At 47.5% G+C, this 24,119-nt stretch overlaps 1 protein-coding gene across 1 annotated transcript; it reads right to left on the reverse strand.

Annotated features, from left to right (window-relative positions):
• Positions 1 to 482: 482 nt before the first annotated feature.
• On the reverse strand, positions 483 to 3,540 carry LOC113218537 (transcription factor 4). Its single transcript, XM_026445196.1, has 4 exons — positions 3,400 to 3,540; positions 2,841 to 2,986; positions 2,574 to 2,728; positions 483 to 2,483 (listed from the first exon to the last, which is right to left on the reverse strand). Exons 2-4 carry the CDS (start codon positions 2,938 to 2,940, stop codon positions 2,439 to 2,441), a joined length of 300 nt encoding a protein of 99 aa, XP_026300981.1. The 5' UTR covers positions 2,941 to 2,986; positions 3,400 to 3,540; the 3' UTR covers positions 483 to 2,438.
• Between the last annotated feature and the right edge of the window lie 20,579 nt (positions 3,541 to 24,119).

Consider the following 24,119-nt stretch of genomic DNA (forward strand, 5'->3'; position numbering starts at 1 on the left):
TTTATTTAAGAATCTAAATAAATTAAAATACATGGCAACTGGGTACACATTGAGTTGAGCTATATTTTTGTTCAAAAACAAAAATGTCCCCTTTTACTCTCACGAAGGATCTCCTCGGCGATCATCAATCGATAATAATAATAATAATTATTAATAATAATAATAATAATAAATCATTATCGTGACAATAATAATAATAATAATAAAAATAATAATAATAATAACTATAACCATCGCCATATTGATTGACGATAATAATAATAATAATAATAATAATTAATAATAATATAATAATAATTAATAATAAAAATAATAATAATCGTAATAAGGTAATTGATTAGGCGTACGTTACTGCTGTATATATACAATTATGCGAGAGATATGTTTGAACTTTTTTTCCGTATTAGATGACCCGATATATTTTTTTTTCCCTTCTTCTTCTTCTTCTTCTTCTTCTTTTTCTTCTTCTTCTTCTTCTTCTCTTTCGTTCTCATCTCCTTTCCCTATCATTTATCTATACACATATTCTCACGTATTCTTATTAAAAAAACCTTGCACTTATATATATATATTCTTCCTTCGCACATGGTCCGAAACGCTAACAAAGAAACGATTTCCACCGCGTGCTTGCACCGCGGAATCCAAAACGCGGATTCCTCCTCTCTTTTCTTCTTCACGCGCACGCACACGCACGCACACGTACGCACACGCACACCCACTCTCTCTCTCTCTCTCGCTCTCTCCTCTTCCTCTTTCCCTTCCTTTCTCCGTCAATCGTTACTCTTTCTCGATCAACTCTCGTTCGCACGCGTAGGTAAGTAAGTACAGAAAATTTGCCAAGAACCAACTTTCACGGGACCTCGATTCACACGATTGAACGCTCGCGAAAACAGTCGTCTCTTCAATATATATATATACAGTTTTTATTCTTTTATCACCAATCACCGAGGACCATCGTAAAAGAACCAGCGATTCCCTTTTTGCCCTCTTTGCCATATTTACACGAATTATAATCCGAATATCTGAGAGAGAGAGAGAGAGAAAGAGAAGGAGAAAAGAAATAAAAAATAAAAAATAAAAAGAATCGATCATCGATGATGAGCAACGAGAGCTCGCGAAACGCGCCGTTCATGTTGCGATCATCCTCGGTCATTGTCACGTGTTTTCTCTCGTCGTCGCCTTTTCGTTTCTTTCCTTTTTTTTTTCCTTTCTTTCTTTTTCCACCGTGTCAAGGGTGGAATGCACACCTCCAGGAGCTGTCCGCCCTACACGCAACACAACGCAACGATATCTCGATAGATTACATACACAAGAAAAAGTGGGCAACTTCAACAAGAGAACGGGGTTGGGAGGGAGGGAATGGGTGGACGAGGGAGGAAGAGGAAGAGGAGGAGGAGGAGGAGGAGATGTACGTACCGGTAGCGGGAGGGGTGGGGAGATCGATCGCCTCATAGTAAAATCTCGATCGTACTACACGTAAAGTTTTCTTACATCTCGAAAGAGAGGAACCATATTCCTTTGTTTTCTCGCTATTTATAAAAATAATTTCAAGCCGCCTTCGGGGAGTGGAAGGGGGGTAGATGCCTCTTAAAAGCACACGCGATCGTTTACTTCTTTCCCTCTACTAACAACGCTTTTCATTCCTCTTTCATAAACATACAGAGAGAAACTTTCCTTCCCTCTCGTACGATGATCCCCTCGTACGCGGCGCCTCCTCGCGCGAGCAAGGTAAGTGAACCAAGGGAAACTTGTTGTTGTTGTGTTAACGAATATATATTTATTACACATTATATACCGAGCACTACTCGTTCGCGTTCCGTTCGGATCCGGCAATTTTCCATTCTTCATTCACGGAAACGCAGCATCCAACTCTTTTTCGACAACGCTCGCTCTACCATCGTCTACCATCATATCTCAGCTGGAGAATGGAAAGCAAATTTCATACGCGAGAGCGTAACAGAAATTTCATTCGTTCGAAGAATCTCGATATATATATACACATATATATATACATAAATATAAATATATATATATATGTATATTATATATATATATATACGTAATAACCCTTTCAAGACCGAAATTTTTGATGGAAAAGATACTTTTTCATTAATATCGGTGAAAAAATACTTCTTTTTGACGACAATCTTCGGCGAAACGATGTGCTCGAAAAGTGTAAATCTTGTATGATGAAAAGACGAAGAAAGAAAGAGAGAAAGAAAGAAAGAAAGAAAGAAAGAAAGGAAGGAAGGAAGAAAGAAAGGGAAATATTTAACTCTCGATCGTGAAAGGGTTGTTCTGGCTCGGTACGATCGGGCACGATCGGGAGAAAGATCTTGTCTGTATGTTCGAGTCCTGGAAAACTTTGAAAAAATCCTATGACAAGTTTAAGCCGTATCTACCCCTTAGCACAGGATCATACCGCCACTGAGCCGCTGCTACTGTGGCTGCGATGGATTGTGTTGAAGCGGCGGCGGAGGTCCCTGCAACATCATTACATTTCCTTCGTTAGAAACACGTTTCTTCCTCCTCGATTTTCGTGTCTTTTCTAATCGGTGAAACGAGATATTTACAGGCATCGCGGAGAAAGGGGGTTGAGAATGCGCGTGGGGATGGGGATGAGGATGAGCTATGTGCGCCGCCAGATGGCCGGGTAGTTTAGGTCCATCCTCTGCCTTCTCCTCCTCCCTTCTCTTCAAACACGCTGCCTTTGGATTTAGGTTTCGTTCTGCGAGAAAGAAAAGAAATATATATATATTCCCAATCTCCAGAATTATTGTATCGATATATATATATAAAAAAATCTTCTTCTTTCTCGATGGAAGAAGATTTTTGCATACCTCTGACTTGTTGCTCCAACGTCATGATCACTTCGACAGCCATATTGAGGATACCCAGCTTCGTCTGAGGTTTGTCCGTTTTTAAATGCGTCATGCACATTCTACCGAGCTCCTTCAACGCCTCGTTGATGTCTCTGATACGTATCCTAAAGGGGGGGAGGGAGATTAAAGAAAAAAAACTTCCATCAACTTTTTGCTCGAGTCGATTCGCAAATTCGGGAAACATTCGACAAATTCGTTCGAAACAAACGACACCTTCCTTTGCTTTCTTCCTTTGCGAACGGTCCTCACGCGTGATTGTTGCTTTCCACCAAGAAATCTCCACGAGACGATTAAGATAAAAATATTGTCGGGTGGGAATTTTTGCACCGTTCGCAAGAGAGGAAGAAAGAGAGAAAGACGTTGGAAGAAAATGTGCGATTGATCGCCTCTTTTGGTGTCGCATATACATAGAATACGGGCCAAACTCTCCTCGAATCGCTCGACGACGCGAAGGGGGCCAGCGGAGATTCGCTATGAGTTCACTGCACGCACACACCACTTTCGTCGATTCTCTTACCTTTCCCTAGCATTGTTCGCCTGCCGCCTCTCTTTCTCCCTTTGTGCCTTCACATCGGGATCATCATCCTCGTCCTCGGCGCTCGAACAACAGTTGCGCAATAACAATACTCGATTAATCACCTGACGTGGGCGATATGTATATATATATATGTATGTATGTGTGTGTGTGTGTATATATATATATATACTTTTTGTCCTTTGGATCGAGCGCGCACGACGATATTCGACAGCAGTGAAATCGACGACGATCTTTCGTTCGAACAACGGGAAACGAAAAGTCTTAGTAGAGAGATGTCAGTCCCTTCCTCCTCGAAAGGATGGACAGAACGAAGCGAATAACCCCCTCCTTCTCCTCGTCGTCGTCCGATCGGTGGAATCGAGCAAACGCGAGCGTTTCTCCTCTCTTCGAAAAGGTCGACTCATTCCTCGAGAATGTGATTTAAGTCTGCATAAAAGACGACGGGCCGCGCAGAATTACAAGCGGCATGCAGTTCCGCTCGCGTATATATATATGTGTGTATATATATATATATATATATATGTACGAGGAAAAACTTTTCCTCTCTCGTGGCCGCACGCGCGGAATACCCAACGATCGCCTCTCTCCACCGTTTCTCTCCAACCGAGACACGACTTTTTCCACGAAAATAAAGCGATTCTTCGGTCCTTCGCGGTCCATCCTCTTCCCTATTTAACTTTTCCCCTTTGCCCGACCTCCTGCACGAAAATTTATTCTCGGCCCGCAGAAAAAGGGAGGGGCGGGGAGAGAAAAAGAATTGCCTCGATTCTTTTCTCGATCGAAGAAACGCAATCTTCGCGACGGAAAATCGCCGATCGGCAAAAAAAGAAGAGGAGGGAGGGGGGAAAAAAGATCATTAATTTCCGAGCGATTTCGAGGGAACGCGAGGTCAGGCAACATTTTCACCGGGCGAACGCGCGCCTTTTTCTCCGTTCGTGGAAAAAAAGGTTTCGTAATTGCAATTGCGGCGCAACAAGTGAGGCGAGTACAAGTTCGTTCCCGGCTGAGACGCTTCCGTTCAAGGCCTCTTCTTTCTCCTCGCCTCCAATAAGAAGAAAAAAGAAAGAAAGAAAGAAATACACGAATATCCTCCGAGAAATCGGATTCGTTCTCGATTGAAGCTCGCTCGACAGAAAGGCTTTTAGTTTTCCCTACGAAAAATTCGTACGATAATTAACGAATGGCTCCGATCACCGATTTATTTTTTTCTTTTCCTTTAGAGACAGATGGCGTTGGCGGGCGAAACAATTGGCGCGAAGGAAAAGCCGGTCGATATTTCAACGACTCGAAGCGGGAAACAATCGAGAGATGCCGATACCGATTAGAGAGCAGCGCGCGGTTGCAACGCCGCGAGCCGAGGATAGAAAGGCAAAAGAGACGGGCGAGCGAGAGACTCCGCCGTGTCGTCGTGTCCTGTGCGTCGTGTGGGACGTGCACCACGCCCGATCCGGAATATTTCGTTCCAGTCTCCCTCTTTCTCTCTCTCGTAATTATCATTACCGCAATCAAGCTCGGGACGAGATTCATCGAGATATGGCTTTCTCTTTTTCCGACGAATCGCGAGAGGAGGAAAGATCGAGGTAGCTATCTTTGGAGTTATAAATCTGATTGGAGGCGAGAACGGAGGCAGGTCGACGAAGCCGCTTTAACGATCCCGTCGACTAATTAAATGTAATTGTCGAGCGAGTTCGAGCACCGCTCGAGTACCGCTCTTATTTATTTATTTATCCCGGCCGAAGGAGGGGATACACCTGCACGACACGAACACGACTACCATTGATCGTCGATTAATCTCAAACTCTCGTCCATTTTTCTTTCTTTCTCTCCTCCCTCGTGTCCAATTCCTTCGCGATTCTTCGAAGAGTGGAAAGGGGGGAGGAGATTCTTGAAATTCCAACGAGCGATTTTTTCGAGGATGGGAGAGACACGGAGGCGGGCGACGTCCCCTCGCGCGCGTTTCGTATTCAAGCGTGACTACCGCCTAATACGTGCCACCACGGCACATACTAATTAGCTGGCCGTGCGAAACGCGTCGTGAATACGACTCCGCGTGGACGGACCGACGTTAGATACGAGCCGCGGCTCAACCCCGCTTCCTGCCGCGAGATCCGGCCTCGAAATTCTTTTCGGCCAGCTGGCTACGCGACGCGAGAGGAAAAAGAAAAAAGGAAATTCCAATATCTGGACTCGAAACTTGGAGGAAGAAGAAGAAGAAGAGGAAAGGAAAAAAGAAAAAATCCTCTCCTCTCGAATCTCTCCCTCCCCTTCCTTTCTTGTTCCCTGTTCGAGCAAGTGCACGGTACGAACGAGGTACGTGTGGCACGATGCAATAAAAGGTTGGAGTCGGGTCCAAGTCACGTAGGTACGAGTGCTAAACCGGTCCTACGCAGTCTGGGACTAATCGGCCGGTGCTGGCTGCCCAACTGTCGTGCCCCTCCTCTCCTCGCGCCGAAGAAAGGAGAACTGCAAAACTGTCTCACGCGAAAACCGTGAATCTCTTTTACCGATCGAGGATAGTAACCGATAATAGTCGCGCAATAGTTGAAAACGAACTGTTGCTCCGTTAAAGGAGTGTTTTTACCCCGCTCTCCTGTCCACCATACTGATTCCAATAGCCGGGGGACGAGGAGGCGGTCGGCGGCGGTTGCAACACGGGCCCGCTTCCGCCGGCCAACTCCAAGTCGTTGGGGACCGTGGTCGGTTGAAATCGATCGCCATTGCGTCGCAACTCCGATCGATTCAGCGGTTGGTTCTCGTTGTTGTCGTTGATGCGCGTCAAAGAAGAATTGGAGGTGGATCGTAGTCGGGATAAATCGTAGACGGGTCGAAGAAGCGGGGCCGATGATCCATCGTCGCTTCTTCTCGTCCGAGTTCGCTGCGACCCGATTTCACCGTGCACGCGCTTGCGACGAGGGTTAGTATCGATCCAAAAGTCGATCGAATTCCGTTCCCCCATCGTTCGATTAACTCTTCTTCTTCTCTTCGAAGGAGGGATGTTTAGACGGATGATCTATTCACGCGTCTTCTATCCATCTCCACGAGTATCCATCTTCTCTGTTTCGATCCGCTCTATGGATCGAATCGACGATCCTTCGATCGATCTCCTTCACCAATTCGAGGCTAATCGTCATCCTCGCTTCTTCCTTCCTTCACTTCGTTCCATTTCAACGTGCTTCAATCCAATCTTCTCCTTTTCCTCGAGTCAAAACGAATGGAGATCAGAGAAAATCGTGCAAAATCGGATGAATCGAAGAAGAACGAGGCATCGTCTAAGAGGAAGCCTCTCCTCCACTCCTCGCGTTGCGAGCACTGACGATCATCGATGAATAGGACGAGGAAGGAAAGTTTGGAAAGAGTCGAAAGAAGAGAGATCGCGATCGCCTTAACGCGGTCGCCGACTATTTTTGAACAATGCGTTTACACTCACGCACTTCGCACACCACAGCCTCGCACTTTTATCCCATCCGAATCGAGAACGCGAATCTCAATTATCCTTAACGCGTTACATTTCTCTCTCTCCTTCGTCTCCTTCCGATCGAGAGATCGATCGCGTACGATTCCGTATCACCTTCTTCTCCGAGTATACGTAATAAAACCGTGGCACGAGCACGAGATATCGAGATACGCGATCGAGAGGAGGATTAGAAGGTAAAGAAACGACGGCTAGGCTAAGGCTAGGCTAGGCTGACTGGCTGGTCAGCCAGTGGAGAGACGACGACGACGACTGGTTTTGTTACTCGTACGTAAGCTCGTACGCGGCACACACGGAGCCTGGGTCCAGCGGTACCCCTCTCTCTCTCTCTCTGTCCGCCGCGATGGCGGACACCGCCACTGCACTCGCGTGTGCACGTACAGCAGCAGCTCGTGCGCGGCCCTACAACTCTCCTTTACTTCCAATCCCCCTCCTCCTTCGTCCCGCTCTGCTTCTCCGCTGTGTTCCCCGCAGTTTCTCGGAGAACTCGGTCCGTTCCAACGATAATTCGATAACAATTTTATCGTCATCCAGCCCTCGCAGCTTCTTCTTCCCCCGAGTTGAAAGAAAAAAAAAAGAAAAGAAACGATACACCATTCGTTTGATGAATTAGATTAGATTGAACGAAACGTTTTCCTTTTTTTTTCACTTCGATATCTAGGCGCGAGCCAATTTCCTGGAACGAGGGATGGACTCGCTTGCAATTCTCTCCTCCTCCTCAGCGTGAAAGGGACGAAAAGAGGAAAGGAGGACTGAGATCCACGGAGATTTATTCTCCCTGGCCGCGTTTGGCCATCGTCAAAAACAGAAGTGTATATTGATTCATGGGGGGGCGGGCGTTGTTTACCGCTGATGAGAACGTATCTTGCACCCTCCCCCTCTCTCTGGACATCAATCGGCCGATATCTTAATCTCTCTCTCTCTACCAGTTTTGGTTTTCGTTTTTTCCTTTCCTTCTTTTTTACCAGAGGTCGAGTACCTCTGCGTCGTCTCCTCCTCTCCTCCTTTTCCTCTGGAGGAGAAAAGAGAGTCGAAGATGCGCGGCGACCACTCGCTCGCCGTCATATTCCTGTTACCTTCGAGGAATGGAAGCCAGGCCGAGGCGGTTAAATACGCGCGTACGCGATACTACTCTCGGGTTGGAAAGTTCTCGCGTGCATCGGTGCATCTCGCGGTTGAGCGTGGCGGCGGCGGCGGTGGCGCGCTCCACGGAGCTACAGAAATAGTTCATCCAGCGGAGGGGAGGAAGGAGAGTAGAGGAGGAGGAGGAAGAGAGTAGAAAGAGAGGAAGGAGAGAAAATACGAGCGGGAGTTACGAGTTACGGCGGAAAACGGTGGATTATGTGTGTTTAACCGGGCCCCCCCTCCCGCTCCCCAAAGGCCCGGAGTTATGTTTGAGCACGAAAAGTAAACTTCGACTTGGTGGCGACGTGAGGCGCTTTGTGAGGATTAGGAAGGAGGCCGCGCCACCGGTGAATCGCCTCTTTTGTCCCGACTTCCGTGCGCCGGACGGATCGATCCCTTCGACACCATCTTCTTCTCGCCCCCCTCCCCTCCTCTCATTTTATCCGCCCCTCCCTCCACGAGAAACGTAACGAACCAAGATGCTATGACATATATATTTTTTTCGAGAGAGAAAAGAAAGTAAGGAAGGAGGAAGAAAATATATCGCAAACATTTCGAAAAATATTTCGTGGTTATCTTCTCATCCCTCTCTTTTTTTCCCATTCTTCCTTTTCTTTCGCAATTGAGTTTACGTTTACGGAAAAATTGAGTGCGCGGTGGAAAAAGTGGCGGCAACCCCCGCGGAGGTTGCGGGGGAGGTCGTGGCTTCCGGGGGAGGTGAACTCGAGGAAAAACAGGCCTGGCCGACGTGCAACAGGTAGGAAAGCGAATGCACAGGCCAGTGTGCAAGTCCAAGCAGCTCGTCAAATAGACGAAGAAGGCGAATATCCGTCGTCGAATATCGCACGATATTCTTTCTTCCTTTTCTTTCTTCTTCCTTTCCCAATTTTCTTCTCCATTCAATACAGAAGCAACGTCGTCGTTCATTTAGTATTTCGTTCGAAGGAGGCGGTTTTACGTAACCGATTCAACGCGAGGAAGAAAAAGAAAACGCGACGATCGGTATGCGAGCGTAATCGAGCGGCCAACGCGCTCCGGAATCGGCTCGCGGTTGCTCAACGAAAACTAGAACCAGTGCCGCGGCGAGGTGCCTAATCGTAACACACCTTCACCCAGATATCGATGCTCGAGCGCGACAACGTAAACCCTTTCGAATCGTTACACGATCGCTCGTTTATTACTCGGCGCTGGCACGAGCCAACACCGCTCCTCCGATTAACCAGTTCGCTCGAATCAGTGGAATTTCTCTCCTTCTTTACTCCATTTCCTTTTACTTTTTCACTTTTCCCTCCCCTCGAAGAAAAATTCCCCGAGAGGAGGAGGGAGGGGAGGCAGGTCTGATTCGAGATATTTCGTGCCGGGACGAGAAATAAACGAGGAAACGATAAAACGGGGGAAGGGCGTGTTCGAGAGAGAGAGAGAGAGAGACTTTTCTACCGGTGGTGTACCGGTTTTAAAGGGAAGGAGCGGAGAGAACAGGGAGGAAGGAGGAATAAAGAGGCGAGAAGAGCGTGTATCGCGCAGGTATCGCGAAGATATTCGCCGAAGAGGGGAGCTTCGAAGGACGAAGGCGAGAGCAGGCGGTGAGAGCAAGACGAGGCGAATAGACGATAGAGAAAGAAAGAGTCGGTGGCGTCGGGGCGGATGCGAGAAAGAGAGAGAGAGAGAGAGAGAGACGGAGAGGTGGACTAGCTTTAGCCACTGAAGAGTAAACTGGCCAGACTGCCTGCCGCCGTCGACAACGTAACACCGTTCTTCGGCCAGCGACAACTCTTGGAAGGGGAGACTCTCGCAACGCAATGGACAAAGGAAGGGAGAATAACGTTGGAAAGAATATCGAAGAGATATTTCGAGAAAATTATTTCGCCCGATATATCGTCATCCCGTTTTTCTCTTAACCTCGAATACATACACACGGGGCACTAACGAGAGACTAACGAACTTTGGCTTAGGAATCTTGGCAAGTTTAGGCCACGTTTCCGACTCGAGCACAACGGCGGATCGGTTAACGGGACATTCTTGTTTCGTTACGCCGATGAAAGAATTAATCGGCCAGAGAGTCGTGGCAGAGAGTTGGCTGGCCAGACTGCCTGTCGCCTCTCGGTTTATACGTGCCAATAAAGCTAGCCAGAGGAATGCGCTACCTAAAACGATCGCATCACGACGCGGTGTGTGCCCACCTTTTCTGACCTTATTCGACGAAATTAGAAATCGATCGATGAAACAAAAGGAAAGAAAAAAAAAAGAACGCAACCCTCAGCAGCTCAGTTCCGCCTTCGAAATCCGAGTATACGTTCGATCGATTTATCGATACCAAAATCGATTCGAGATAAATGGAAAAATGGATGATCGAATCAAGACTAGAATTCGTTCCAAGGATATTCCAACTATTTCTCATCCCATTCCTCGCGACACGAGATTATACTCCGCCACTCTCTGCTCATCGACCACCTCTGTCAGAAATCACCCACGCGGATCCGTCGGATTTTTGGCCCGGACTGTCCACTACTCCGGGCCGGCGAAAAAATAGCAACGGTGGTCGGTTCAACGATCCCGCTCGATTTCCTCTGGCCGGGAGAAGGGAGGAGGAGGAGGAGGAGGAGGGTAGGACGGCCCTGAAAAATCGAGGGGATCCCCAAGATGGATGATAAAGCGGACTCGCGCAATTAGAGCGTCAGGCGTGTCCTCTCTAACAGTGTCTTTTTCGTACCGTTAACCGATCCCCTTCGAAAGCTTGGTGAATTTTAAACGATCCACAACTCGATCGAGAGGAAATCGAGACGAGATGGGTTAACTTTTAAAAGAATCAAGGGAAGGACAGGATCGAGAGAGATCTGTACGATCGTGAATCGTAGCTTTATAAATGGACGAGGAAGAGAGAGAGAGAGGGAGAGGAACGGTATTCTAATTTCTACGACGAGATTTACAGATCGTTTCACGAGGCGCGGTCAAAGATTAATGATCCGGGCAGGGTAAACACATAAAATAGCTGAATATTACGCGGCAGCTGAATAAAGAATAACGGCATAAACGCGCGAATGACAAACATTTCCGCGGGGAAGGTGGAAAATATCAGGGCGGGCGAGGTAGGCGCGGTGCTAGAAAGTCGAATGAATTAAGCACGCCTGTTTATGATTGTTAGCGGCTGCCCACGTGCTCTCCGCTCGCCACGGCTTTCGCCTCGCTTCTCGCCCTCTTTCTCGCTGTCCTCTCGTCGCTCCTTTCCCTCCTCCTCCGCCATTTATCCGCCCCCTCCCTTGTCGCTCAATTTCAATCGAACCGATTTTTCCTTCCACCCGTTCTTTCCCTCCTTCTGCTCGAACAAAGGAAGAACGAGAGACAGAGAGAGAGAGAGGGAGAGCTCGACGACGACAAGGACGACGACAATTACGACGACGATTTCTCTCCAGAAAACGTTGAAACAAAGAGGCCACCACCATCAATCGCTCGATCACTTACCTGAAACAAAACCGAGCAATTTTAATTAATCGCGATCGCGTCAAGAGGAGGGAAACGTTGGTTGCGCGTAGGACGAGCTAATCACCGCACAGCGACTTACGTTCCGTTCCCAAGGAAGCGAACGAGGTGGCAATTTTCGCGGAAAAGAAATCGTCGCGATAATCGTCGTGATCGCCGATTCCTTCCAAGGACGGCCATCGAACGTTAACTCGAACTCAATTCCCTCTTCCTTTCCCGATAGATAAACGGATGGATAGATGGATTCCCAAAGTGGCGTATCGATCTCTCTCTCCACTTCCTCCCGAAGAATTAGGACGTCGGTAATTAGCAACGGAGAGAAAATACCCTTTCTCCATCCATGGTCGAAGCCGACTATATTCCCCTCTCTTTCGATACGACGCACACTACTCGACCCGAAAGCCAAAGCGTTTCCTCTTTCCGAACGCTTCCGCGATTCCTTTGGCCGGAAGTCGCCGGATGACGCGCGCACATACGTACACACGCGCACGTACGTTCGATAACGAACCGTGGAAGAGAAAAAGAATAGAGAGGAGGAGGAGGAGGAGAGAAGTCCAGTGGGCGATAACGAAGAGAACGTCGATTCAACGACACACTCGTAAAGCCGGACATTTAACGATGGCGATTTAACTGTCGCAGCGTGGCGCGCGTACAATGTGCTCCCTCTCCCTCTCCCTCTCCCTCTCTCTATCCGCACAGGCCCGACCTGTACAATAATAATTATGGCTGTGACTACGACGATTGTTTATGGAGGCGGCAGTTAAATTACCGCCGGTTGACGTTACACCGGGCATTTCGGTGGCCGCGTTTCCCTCGGCCGCGTTGTAATTGTTATTTAACAGTGGTTTGCTACCATCATCGTCCTCGAGAACGATAAATTTCCAGATCCCGGCCGAATCAAGATTAACCATTGCGCGACGAGAGGGAGGGGAAGGGGGATGGCCGCGTTGGCGTTTTCATCAAAGGCTCGTTAAACCGCGATTAAAACCGCGGCCGGCCACTTCGTTCCAAATCCTCGATCCATCTATCAATCGACCTCCAAAACTCTTTTCCCACGCGTGAGCGAGGAAGGGAATAAAACTCGTCGAGCGTTTTCCACGCCGGAAATTGCGACGACTTGGCGAAAAATCGGCGAGAAATTTTCGCGGTGCGGTTATGCGCCGTTTGCTGACGGATTACGTCACTCCACGACGCGTGATTTTTTCCCTCCCCCTCCCCAAGCACGCCCAAGTAGCGATCCCCGCGTGGGAATCGCGATAGCCAATCTCGTCGGCAACATAAACCGAGCAAGTCGAAAATAAACGCCTCCGCGTCCCGGTTATTAATTGTATGCAAATCTGTACGGAGAGAAGGGCGAGGCAAATACTTCTTTCGCGAAAAATATCCCTTCTCAAGACCAAATCTTCTATCCTCCTCCCGAATAACAGATCGGAAGTACGGGAAACGAACGTCGGGTTGCGCGAGCCGTTGCCGATCGATCGCCGGTTAAAATAATTGGAATTTTTGCGCGACCAAGGTGCTTTCTCCCTCTCTCTCTCTCTCTCTCTCTCCGCGACCGACACGCGACATGCAAACAATCCTTGACAGCCGTGTCACTTGACACCGCGTCAAGTGTTTAATGAGAACGCACGGTCATCAGCCAACTATCTCTCGTCCCGTCTACTATCGGGTTACGTGAGTCACGAGTTTGTAATCCGAAATAACGCCGGGGCTAAAATTCTGGGAAAGGAAGGAACAACCGATTTTTTCCCCTCTTCGGATCATCGTTAAACTCTTTCTTAGAGGGAAGATGGAGTATAAATTCTTCTCTCTTTGTTTGTTCCCGAATCCAGAGAATAGCGTTTGAACGGCGGCAGAGAAAAGGCGAGGGAGAGTTTCCGTTAGAGGAGGCGAAAGGAGGGGGAGGATAACGCGATTGGCCACGAGCTTCCGTGTAATTGGGAACAATTCATAAATTTATCGCGACAGACAACACGACAACACTGGGGTCCCTCTCCCCCTCCTTTTCTCGCTCACCCTTCGCTCCAACCCTCCACGTTACTCGGGAGGAGGGAAAGAGAGCGTCGAGTGGCTGCAGAGGGAGGGGAAGAAGCGGGAGTAAGGCAGGGGAGAACGAGGGGTTTCCTTCGTACACCGACGTTAGACGCGCGTTAAAAATTTAATAACTCGGCTCGGTCGGTCGGTAAAGTAAGCAGCTCTAACCACCGTCAAGGGGATCCCTCTAAATCCAAAAGTAAGTATGTACTACTACCTAATCGGTAATGGTGGTGGTGGTAGCCTTTCAATTTTCATTCTCCGCCCACTCTTTCTTTCTTCTTCCTCTTCTACTTCTTATTCTTCCCTCGTTTAATAACGAACATAATCGGAAACATAAACGTAACCGTTCGTTCCATTCGTGCCGTTCGGCAAATTAATGAATAAATAAACGTCTATTTCCGTATCGTCTATTTTGATAAAAAGGAGAAAATCATTTCGAGGGACGAATTTATTCCATTAACTTATCCTTGCGAATTTTTTCTTTTCTTAAGGAAAGGAGAAGCAGAAGATTTCGAAAAAAAAAAGAACGGAGAAAGAGTTTAGAAAATCGGAGCGATTTCGAGTAATTTTCGAGCGATGGTCGACGAGGAGGAGGAAGGAAAGTAGCTAGGAAGAGGAGGAGGGGTAGGCAGTATAGCAGCTCGGTTGCTTTTTCCCTCGCCATAAATTCGTCTTCTTGTTGATCTTCGCCGAGGTTTTACGGCCTCGTACGGCCCGGTATACCAATAAACCGATCGAAACTGTCCAAGACCTTCGAATTCCCGGCTAGGAAGGATCGCCGCCGTTTCGGATCGAGACAAATTTCCTCGCTGATTGTCGTTTCCTCCAATCCACCCCCCAATTGTTCAATTGTGCACCGCGATTAACCGCTGATCCATTAACGCCCCCCCCCGAGACTTTAATTAACTTCCACAGCCGAGCAATTAAATATACCATCGCGGACGTGTATGAATTTGTTACGCGTACAACAGCAGATAACCCGTCCCATAAATTCCTCCTCCTACTCGTCCTTTCCATCGACGCGAATCCTCGTTATTTACACCACCTTCGAGAAAACGAGCATTTCCACGCGTTACTCGCTCGAGTTTCCATCCCCTGGAAATCGGAGAGGATACGAGAGACGAGATTTCGACGAGTGGCCAACCTCTTTTTTCGAAAAGAGAGGAGAGGAAAGGACAATCGTAGTAACGACGTGTACACCAATCCCAAAGAAAGGGGCTTTTTCGGGGGTGCGCTACCCCGACTTGCAATATATATATATATACATACACGAAGCGCGTAACGTCCCACTGTCAGCCGACCCTTGCGCGCGACGCACGCACGCACACACGCAGAGGCGCGCGTTCTCATGGACGCGAGCCTTTCGAGCGGCAAGGGGCTCTGCCCTATGATTTGTAGCGGCACTATAATGCCTCAACTACCCGACACCCTGACTCACCCTCCCCCCCCATACTCTATACCAAGCGAGGGAAACACGAACCGATTCCTCCTCCCTTTCTTCGAGCCGGCCGTCGCAGCAACACGTAGCGACGTAAGCCCTTGTTTCTTTCTTTCCCGACGTTGAAAGGGAATTAAACGCTCGCATGGGATGCAACGTGGCCGCCGCCGCTGTTGCCGCGAAGCTGTTGCTCGAAATTTCGTCAATTATTCAAAAGCGAATACCGGATATTCCATTATTCCTATCTTCCTATACGAATACGTACGTGGTGGCAACACGTAGCCCTTGTTTCTTTCTCTCCCGACGTCGAAAAGGAATTAACGCTCGAAGCTGTTGCTCGAAATTTCGTCAATTATTCAAAATACCGGATATTCCCTTATTTCTATACACGATTTCTTTTCTCTTTCTTCGACTCGTCCGTGGCAGCAACACGTAGCGACGTAGCTCTTGTTTCTTTCTTTCCCGATGTCGAAAAGGAATTTAATGCTCGCAGCGAAACTGTTGCTCGAAATTTCAAAATTTCAATTATTTAAAAGCGAATACCGAATATTCCATTATTCCTATCTCCTATACAAATACATGTGTATTTCATGAACTAATTCCTCCTCCCTTTCTTCGACTCGTCCGTGGCAGGACGTAGCCCTTGTTTCTTTCTTTCCCTACGTCGAATTAACACTCGAAACTGTTGCTAGAAATTTCGTCAATTATTCAAAATACCGGATATTCCCTTATTTCTATACACGATTTCTTTTCTTTTTCTTCGACTCGTCAACACGTAGCAATATAATTCTTGTTTCTTTCTTTCCCTATGTCGAAAAGGAATTAACGCTCGCAACGAAGTTGTTGCTCGAAATTTCAAAGTTTCAATTATTCAAAAGCGAATACCGAATATTCCATTATTCCTATCTCCTATACAAATACATGTGTATTTCATGAACTAATTCCTCCTCCCTTTCTTCGACTCGCACGTAGCCCTTGTTTCTTTCTTTCCCTATGTCGAAAAGGAATTAACGCTCGAAGTTGTTGCTAGAAATTTCGTCAATTATTCAAAATACCGGATATTTCCTTATTTCTATACACGATTTCTTTTCTCTTTCTTCGACTCGTCAACACGTAGCAATATAATTCTTGTTTCTTTCTTTCCCTACGTCGAAAAGGAATTAACGCTCGCAACGAAGTTGTTGCTCGAAATTTCAAAGTTTCAATTATTCAAAAGCGAATACCGGATATTCCATTATTCCTATCTCCTATATAAATGCGTGCGTGTATTTCACGAACCGACTTCTTCTCCCTTTCTTCGATTCGTCCGTGGCAGTTTGAAAGGAATTAACGCTCGCACGCGCCAACGAAATTTCGTCAATTATTCAAAATACCGGATATTCCTTTCTATTCACGAACCGATTCTTCCTCCCTTTCTTCGATTCTTCGATTCCATGGCAGCAACATATACGACGTAATTCTTATTTCTTTCTTTCCCAATATTGAAATGAATTAACACGCGTAGTCGCAGCGAAGTTGTTGCTCGAAATTTCGTCAATTATTCAAAATACCGGATATTCCATTATTTCTATATACACGCGTATACTTCACGAATCGATTCCTCCTCCCTTTCTTTCTTTCCCGACATTGAAAAGGAATTAATGCTTGCAACGAAGCTGTTGCTCGAAATTTCAAAATTTCAATTATTCAAAAGCGAATACCGGATAATCCATTATTTCTATACACACGTGCATTTCACGAACCGATTCCTTCTCCGAGTCGATTTCTTCGACTCGTGGCAGCAACACGTAGCCCTTATTTCTTCGTTTCCCGACTTTCTTTCTTGAAAAGAATTAACGCTTGCAACGAAGCTATTGCTTGAAATTTCAAAATTTCAAAATTATTCAAAAGCGAATATCGGATATTCCATTATTTCTATACACGCGTGCATTTCACGAACCGATTTCTCCTCCGAGTCGATTTCTTCGACTCGTGGCAGCAATACGTAGCCTTCGTTTCTTTCTTTCTTTACGTCGAAAAGGAATTAACGCTCGAAATTCGTCAATTATTCAAAAGGAAATACCGGATATTCCGTTATTTCTATCTCCTATCGTGAATATACGCGCATATTCTTCGATACATATATATCCTCGATCCCATTTCCTTCCCCGTCCCGATTCCGCCAGCGCGGTGCGGAGGCGCGCCTCGATCACGCGAATAATTCGCATCGCTATCGAGTTCGCGGCGATGGCGGTGACGGCGGCGGCGGCGGCGGCGGTTAGCATCTGAAAATACGGGCGAATTACGTGACTTACCGCGCGTAGGGCGGTGTGTGACGACCCGTTTCGAAAGGGGAAACGCAACGGGACGAATAACAAGCCTACGTGTTCCGCGCGTGTGATTAATTTCCAACGTAAATTGGTGAAATTAAAAAGAAAAGGAGAGAGAAAGAGAAAGATTGATACGTTGTTGCACCACCGAGATACAAGAAGGGTTGGAACGGAAAGAAAGGGAGGGCGGGTATCAAAGGGGTATTTCAATTATTCGATCGGTCGGTCGATAGAATTGTATCCGCGGGAGGAGCGGATTTGGGGCGGATTCGGTGGAAGAGAAGAATAGGCGGGGCAGGAAGGGGGAATATTCCAAGGCACAAAGCCGATCACGGCGTGCGCCATCCCCCCAAGATTACACACACACCGTGTCGAAAAATAAGCTAGCCTCGCGAAAAACCGTAATCCCTTTCTCCTCACCCCTTTTCTAGAAGTGATTACCACTCTAGGAATTCGGTTGGAGCCGAGCCGACACGCCAGTTTCGATTAATTAAACCGGGCCGCGAGAGAGAAAGAGCGAGCGAGCGAGCGAGCGAGAGAGAGAGAGAGGAGGGAAAAGTCGATGCGATTGAAACGTCGTCCGGCGCAACCTATCGGTTCGCGTGCGATTCTTCTTCTCAACGCTTGTTAGCCGACTCATAAATTACGGAGTTGGGAGAGAGGAAGAAGGAAGAGGGAGAAGGAGGCGGGGAAGGGAAGAGGAACGAAACCCGGTTTTTCGAGCTAATTGGAAGAGCAGCTCCGACGCTCGTAATTAATGGCCATTTCGCTATCACCCCTCGCGCGCACCGCGACTTTTTTTTCCGTCGGTCAAACGCGCTGTTCGTCGATAACACGGTGTGTACGACTCTAAACGCTGTCGAGAGTGGCCAACTCTGCCAAAAAAGAGGAGAGAGAGAGAGAGAGGGAGAAGGCTGATACAATCGTGGCGAACAGCCAGCCTGCCGCCAGAGTTCTCGAAAAAAAAGCGCGTGAAAGGCTCGAGCGCAACTGCGTAAAAAAAAAAATAATGCAATTTTTCCGTCCTCGACTTTATCCTCCTCCCCCTCATCGAATAATCGCCACCCGATTCGATATCCTTCTCGAGAGAGAGAACAACAACGCTTCATCCCTGGTCTCGAATCCGATCCGAAGAAACGAAGAAATTTAGCGGAGAGAAGAGGAAGAAGGAAAGAGGAGAGATAAATCCGACTTCGAGATAAGATTCCATTATTCGATGAAAGTTTTCATCTTTCGGGAGCGAAGAATTCGACTTCGAATCCCGGCAAGCAAGTTCGAATCGATCACCAGACAGAAAAGCTTCGTTCACGCGTTGAGAACCCGTGCGGATACCCAACATTAAATATATATATATATATTTTCTTCGGCTCGCACAAAGTGTATTAAAGGCAGAGCGTATAAAAGTTCAGCGACGCGCGAATTTACGAGGCGCGTGCGAGCACCAGATAAATATCTTACGGCTGGGTTACCTCGCGCTCCGCGTCCTCTGACCTCTCGCGAGGAAACAGCTCGGATACGAGATACGAGCGCGGGCAATTAGCGAGATTTTCGCGGACCAACCGCTAATTAACAGGGTTACGCTCGTTAAAGGAATCAATTTTTCCTTCGAAACAGGAGTGACGAGCTCCTTTCGAGAAAAGAAAGAAAAAGAAGAGATTCGCAATCAAGATTAAAAATCGCGACGCTTTTTCCCCCTCGACGCAACAACCATCGTTCCAAATATCGATCTATAATATCACGAGCGAGAGAGAGGGTTCGCACTAACGACGAAGCCGGAAGTATCTAGGCGACCCTTTCGGAATCGATCCATCGATTTCAGTCCGCGCGGACGGATACTCGTATTTCGCGATTCTTGCCGATCAACCGCGCGCCTAGGCATTCCGAGAGCGAACGAGCTCGCATCGATATGCATATATATACGTATATATGTATATATACCGCGACGCACACGCGTGAAAACGTGAGGGTATAGTATCGAATACGCGTATATATATAGTAGACCCGTGCCACGCGTACATCCACAGCGTGAGCAACAAGAAAGGGGGGAGGACGGAGTGCGATTTATTACGTTTTTGCGGCACCGGACCCGGCCCCGTTCGCCCGCAATATCTTGTGTCGCGGTAATTGAATATCTGAAAATGTCAGGAAGCGTACAAGATGGCGGGGAAGGAAGGAAGGGTGATGGCGTTCGAGCGGTGAAACGGGTGGAATCGAGATGGAAAAATTGCGCGATACTACCACACCGGCCTCGAAACAATGCCACGAATTAAAAACGCTGCTCGCTTGAGAAAAATTAACACCGCTCCATCTCTCTCTCTCTCTCTCTTTTCTGTAAAATATCACGACGTTCCCTTTCACGTTAAAGAACGAGAGAGAGAGAGAGAGAATGAGAGAGGTTTTTCAATTTTTCCTCCCCGGGACGAGGGAGGAGGAGAGACAACAGCAGGATGATCTATGCGTTGGGTCAATTGATCTACGACGAATTCGCGAATCGTGGATTCGTTGGATCGGAGAGATGCGACTCCTCGTGGAAGAGTTGAAATTGCCGGCGATAAATAATAAAACGATCCGTGTAATTTGAGGTAACGGCTTTTCTCCCTTCCTATCTTCCCCTCTGCTTGTTGTAATACACACACACACATATATATATGCGCGTGTGTCGGTCGACGAAGAAACGGCGCGTGCCCTCGTAAGTGGAAATTGCCTTCTGTCCAGAGATCGCGACAGAGATTGTAGAGAATCCCGTGGCGGATAAAATTCGACTCGCCTATTACCCGACCCCGCTCCCTATAATAATAAACAAATAAATGAATAAATATGAATACGTCAACGCGATTAATCGAACGATAACGAGTAATTACGACGCGCGAAACCTCGCGCGGCCTCGCAGCACCTGCGGCAAATTCTCAGATATCAATCCTGACCCGCGATAATATTTTCCGCGAACGCCGTTCTTCTGACTCCCCCACCACCATTGCCTCCCCCTCCCCTTTATCGACTCTCTACACCGTTGCCGTTAATTGGCGGTGCGCGGCGTAAAATCGAAGCGGAGAAGATAAGAACAGGAAGGAAAATTGAACAGCGATGAATTTCAGGATGAAAAGTCGAGCGCGAAATATTTGCATAAACACGCGGCACACCTGTAAATAATTTCTTCTCCGCCACGCACGCGTGCATCATCCCTCGACGCGTTATGGATAACGGGGGGGGGTCTCTGTCCGGGGATTTGCATCGAAGGAGTCCACGCCGTCCGTAGATCGTCCGGGACCATTTTTGCGGGAATTAATGAGAGCCAGCCACGAGAAAGGAGAGAGAAGTTCTTGTTAAAACGGGAGAGAGAGCTTTCCTTTCCTTTCATTTTTCCCTCCGCCAACAATGCCAACCGAGACTCGGTGCTAGCCTCGACTAATTAGCATATAGAGTGGATAATTAATTACGCGGAAACGACGCCTTCTCTTTTTTATCTGTGTGTGTGTGTGTGTATCTACGCGCACCTACATCTTTGTCTCTCTCTCTCTGTTTCGAGGAACGCAAATACGAGGATAAAATTAGGTTGCGAAGCGATCGGGATAGGGAAAGGATCAGTCTTTTTACCCGTGAGAAAAGAAAAAAAGAGAGAAAAAAGAGAGGCGGCAACGGGCGCGAAAACGTTTCGCGGTATCGAACGGGGTGTCGAGAGGCCACTCGACGGCTTCTCTCCTCCTCCCCCTCCCTCCTTCCCTCTCGCGCGCGAGGATCGAGGGTGCGTTTTTCGACGAGCGTCACCCAGCCGTCGAGGGCACTCTGCTAATTTTTCCATTATCCCTCCCCCACCCCCGATATCATCGAGCGCGGGGACACAAGATCGCATCATTTTTGAAACGTCGATGATCCTCGAAATCGACAACTGTTTCCCCGGACCGCCATCGACTCGATTAATTCGAGCCGAGGGTTAACACGATATTCGAAATTTTCGAAAAGAAAGGAAGATTTCTCGGGGAATTAAAGCGACGAAAAGAAGAGTAGGAAAGAGGGAGGGCGAGAAGAAGAGGGTGAAGAAAGTGAAGGGGAAGGTTGGAATTTTCGAAAGGCATTTCCTTGCTCCACTGAATTTCCGCGGGACACAGAAACGTACTTAAGCCAGTTTCTCGGAGAACCAATAAAACCGCGATCGGGCTATCTCTATCTCTCTCTCCTCTTCGCCATTACCACGCCGACGGAATATTTGACGGAAAGGATAAAGATAAGGGATGACGCCTTAGACGCCTTTGCCGCCGTCCTCCTCTCCATCTTGTACCCTGCCGAGTGAAATGCTCTGTTGCTTAAATATTTAACCGAGCCGAGCGTTAAGGAAAGATCCTCCTTCTTCGAAGCGATCTCCCCTTCCTTCCTTTCTTCCCTCTCAAATTCGAATCGATGAAGAAGAGAAGAATTTTGAACGAGCGTTGTCGAACGTTTGTTCGAAAAGAAGGGTTGCAAGATGCAGAGGGAAACAAGGTTATCGGGAAATGCGAATTAAACGCGGGGGAAGCGATAACCGGAGGGGAATGAAAGGGAACATTGAAAAAACATTTTAACGAGTTTTAAGCCGGTGGAAAAACTGGCGAAATCCCGCGGATCGGCAGCCACCCTACGCAACCAGCGGAACAATGATCAATGGCTCGTGCAGCCTCCGTTCCTATGAAAAGTTACATTCGTGCCCCCTGGTCCGCGCGCTCGTGCGCGTTAAATCACACAAAGGGATTCCATAGCGTCTATAGAGCGCGTACTCGTGTGCGCGCGTGTGTGTATACATATACATAAGCTCGTGTGCGGGATCCAGTCCCCCCCGCATTGTGCGGAGCGCACGATACGCGTGCGTGAGCGTGGCTGGTTGATTTTTCAAAGCGCATAATAACGAAAAGTCAGCTCCACGATGCCTCGGTCTCGGTAATGGAGCCATTCGTCGAAAACTGGATGAAACATTATTATCGGTCAAACGCACGCCGAAATATGTAAATCGTCCCCTCCTCCTCCTCCTCCTCCTCCTCTTCCCCGGATGAACGATAGGGGAGGCTCGCGTGTACGCGTTTCGACGCGTATATCGAGACGAGACGAGAGAGAGAAAGAATCGAAATCGAGGCAATGGCGACGATATTCCAACGATATATCTCGAAGCGATCGAAGATCGTTCCCCTTCCGAGGATAATATTTTAATCCCCTCCCCGTCCAAGTGTTAAACCGGATTCCCTTTATTTCCAAATTTCGGGATAAAAGGAAGAGAGAGAGAGAGAGAAGAATAGGGGAAAAAGAAAAAAGTATTTCAATTCGATCTACGCCTACGTGTCCCGCGGGCGACGTATTCGACGGGAGAGGGAGGAGGTCGATAAGAAAGATGCTTATCTGGCCGAGGTATAATGGACGGGCATGAATCCGATGTAAACGAGAGTGGTAATGCGATGGCAAAGATGATAAGGAGATAATGACGATGATCACGTCAGGGGAAACCTGCACTTTGTTCTCCAACGATGATAATAATAATTACAATTAGCGGTCCGGTATATACCTTCTAATGGTGTGCGCGTATATATAAAAGAGGGGAGGGGAGAGGAGAAAAAAAATCGAGTTTCAACGTGTTATCGGGTGGGCAAGGGATTTGCAGAGAAAATCGGATGATCGGCGATACGACCGATCGATTCGTTCCGAGGAAACGCGAGCCAACGAATTTGCATTTCGAAATTATTATTACTTGATCGACTCCTTCGTACTCGATGCGATTGTCCGCCATAATCAAGCCACGAACAAGATATCTCGTCGACTCGAAATCTCGAGATTTTTCCCCCTCCCCGACCAATAATAATAATAATAATTCCTCGTACAATAGAACGTTCCCCGCGTGTCGCAATTACCGCAGCCTCGGGATACCTAATTGCACGCGTTGATTGTTATTTATTCTCCACTCTCTTTCTCTCTCTCTCTCTGTCTGTGCGTGGCCGAGCAGCAGAGAATTATCTCGTGGGAGCCAATTTTTTTCCCTTTTTTTTTCCTTCGGCGAACGGACTTCGAGGTTGAGAACCCGCGCGCGGGGTATCGGGGGGAGAGGGAGGGGGAGGGTAAAAATGATGTTTGCTCGGATACGAAAATTACGAGCGATAGCCGGGCAACGAGTGACCGCCTCGTTATTGGCCACTTCGGTTGCCTCGTGTCTGCTTTATTCTCTGCGATATTCCGCTTTAATTTTCCACGCCTGGTGTGAATAACAATTATGTAATAATTTCACCCGGCCCGCCACCGTATACACGCGTATAAATGTACACGCACACCACGTCCGCATCTCGAAAATCGCGGCCTACACATCCGCGGCAGGATAAATCGAAAATTTCATTCTGTCGCGACAAATGAATTTTTGAAACTCTCTTTCTCTTTCGCCCCCCATCGTCCGCACTCGAGGTCATATCTCAAAAATCCCGATTCGAAAACGCTCCGGGAAAAAATAGCTTTTGCGTGTACATATATGTGTATATATATATATATATGTATGTATGTATATATATATATATATATATTTGTGTGTATATATGTATATATATATATATATATTAAAAAAAAAGAGAGAGAGCACATCGTTTAACGAATTTCATTTTCACCCCTAACTCGAGCTGTCGCGCGCTGCGGTCTCGCAGATCGCGCAGATCAAAAGAGATTTTAATTTATCGCGATCGATATTTTCCACGATTAATTTTAATCGAAGGGATTGGGATTCCGGGTTGGAAAAATATTTATTCGACGGTGGAAAGTCGTAAAACAACGATGAATTAATTTTCGTTCCCTAGAGAGGGAGAGAAAGAGAGATCAGCAGACCGCGATGACCGGACAGATATGC

This window comes from Apis mellifera, linkage group LG14 (assembly GCF_003254395.2).
Source record: "Apis mellifera strain DH4 linkage group LG14, Amel_HAv3.1, whole genome shotgun sequence".
In the NCBI taxonomy this organism is placed as follows: domain Eukaryota; kingdom Metazoa; phylum Arthropoda; class Insecta; order Hymenoptera; family Apidae; genus Apis; species Apis mellifera.

Excerpts from the sequence above, each read along its gene's own strand:
- LOC113218537 (XM_026445196.1), bottom strand. The coding sequence starts at position 2,940 with ATGTGCATGACGCATTTAAAAACGGACAAACCTCAGACGAAGCTGGGT. Across the intron at positions 2,729-2,840 it reads GTTGGAGCAACAAGTCAGAG|AACGAAACCTAAATCCAAAG; the intron begins GTATGCAAAAAT and ends TCTTTCTCGCAG. Across the intron at positions 2,484-2,573 it reads CCCCTTTCTCCGCGATGCCT|GGACCTCCGCCGCCGCTTCA; the intron begins GTAAATATCTCG and ends ATGATGTTGCAG.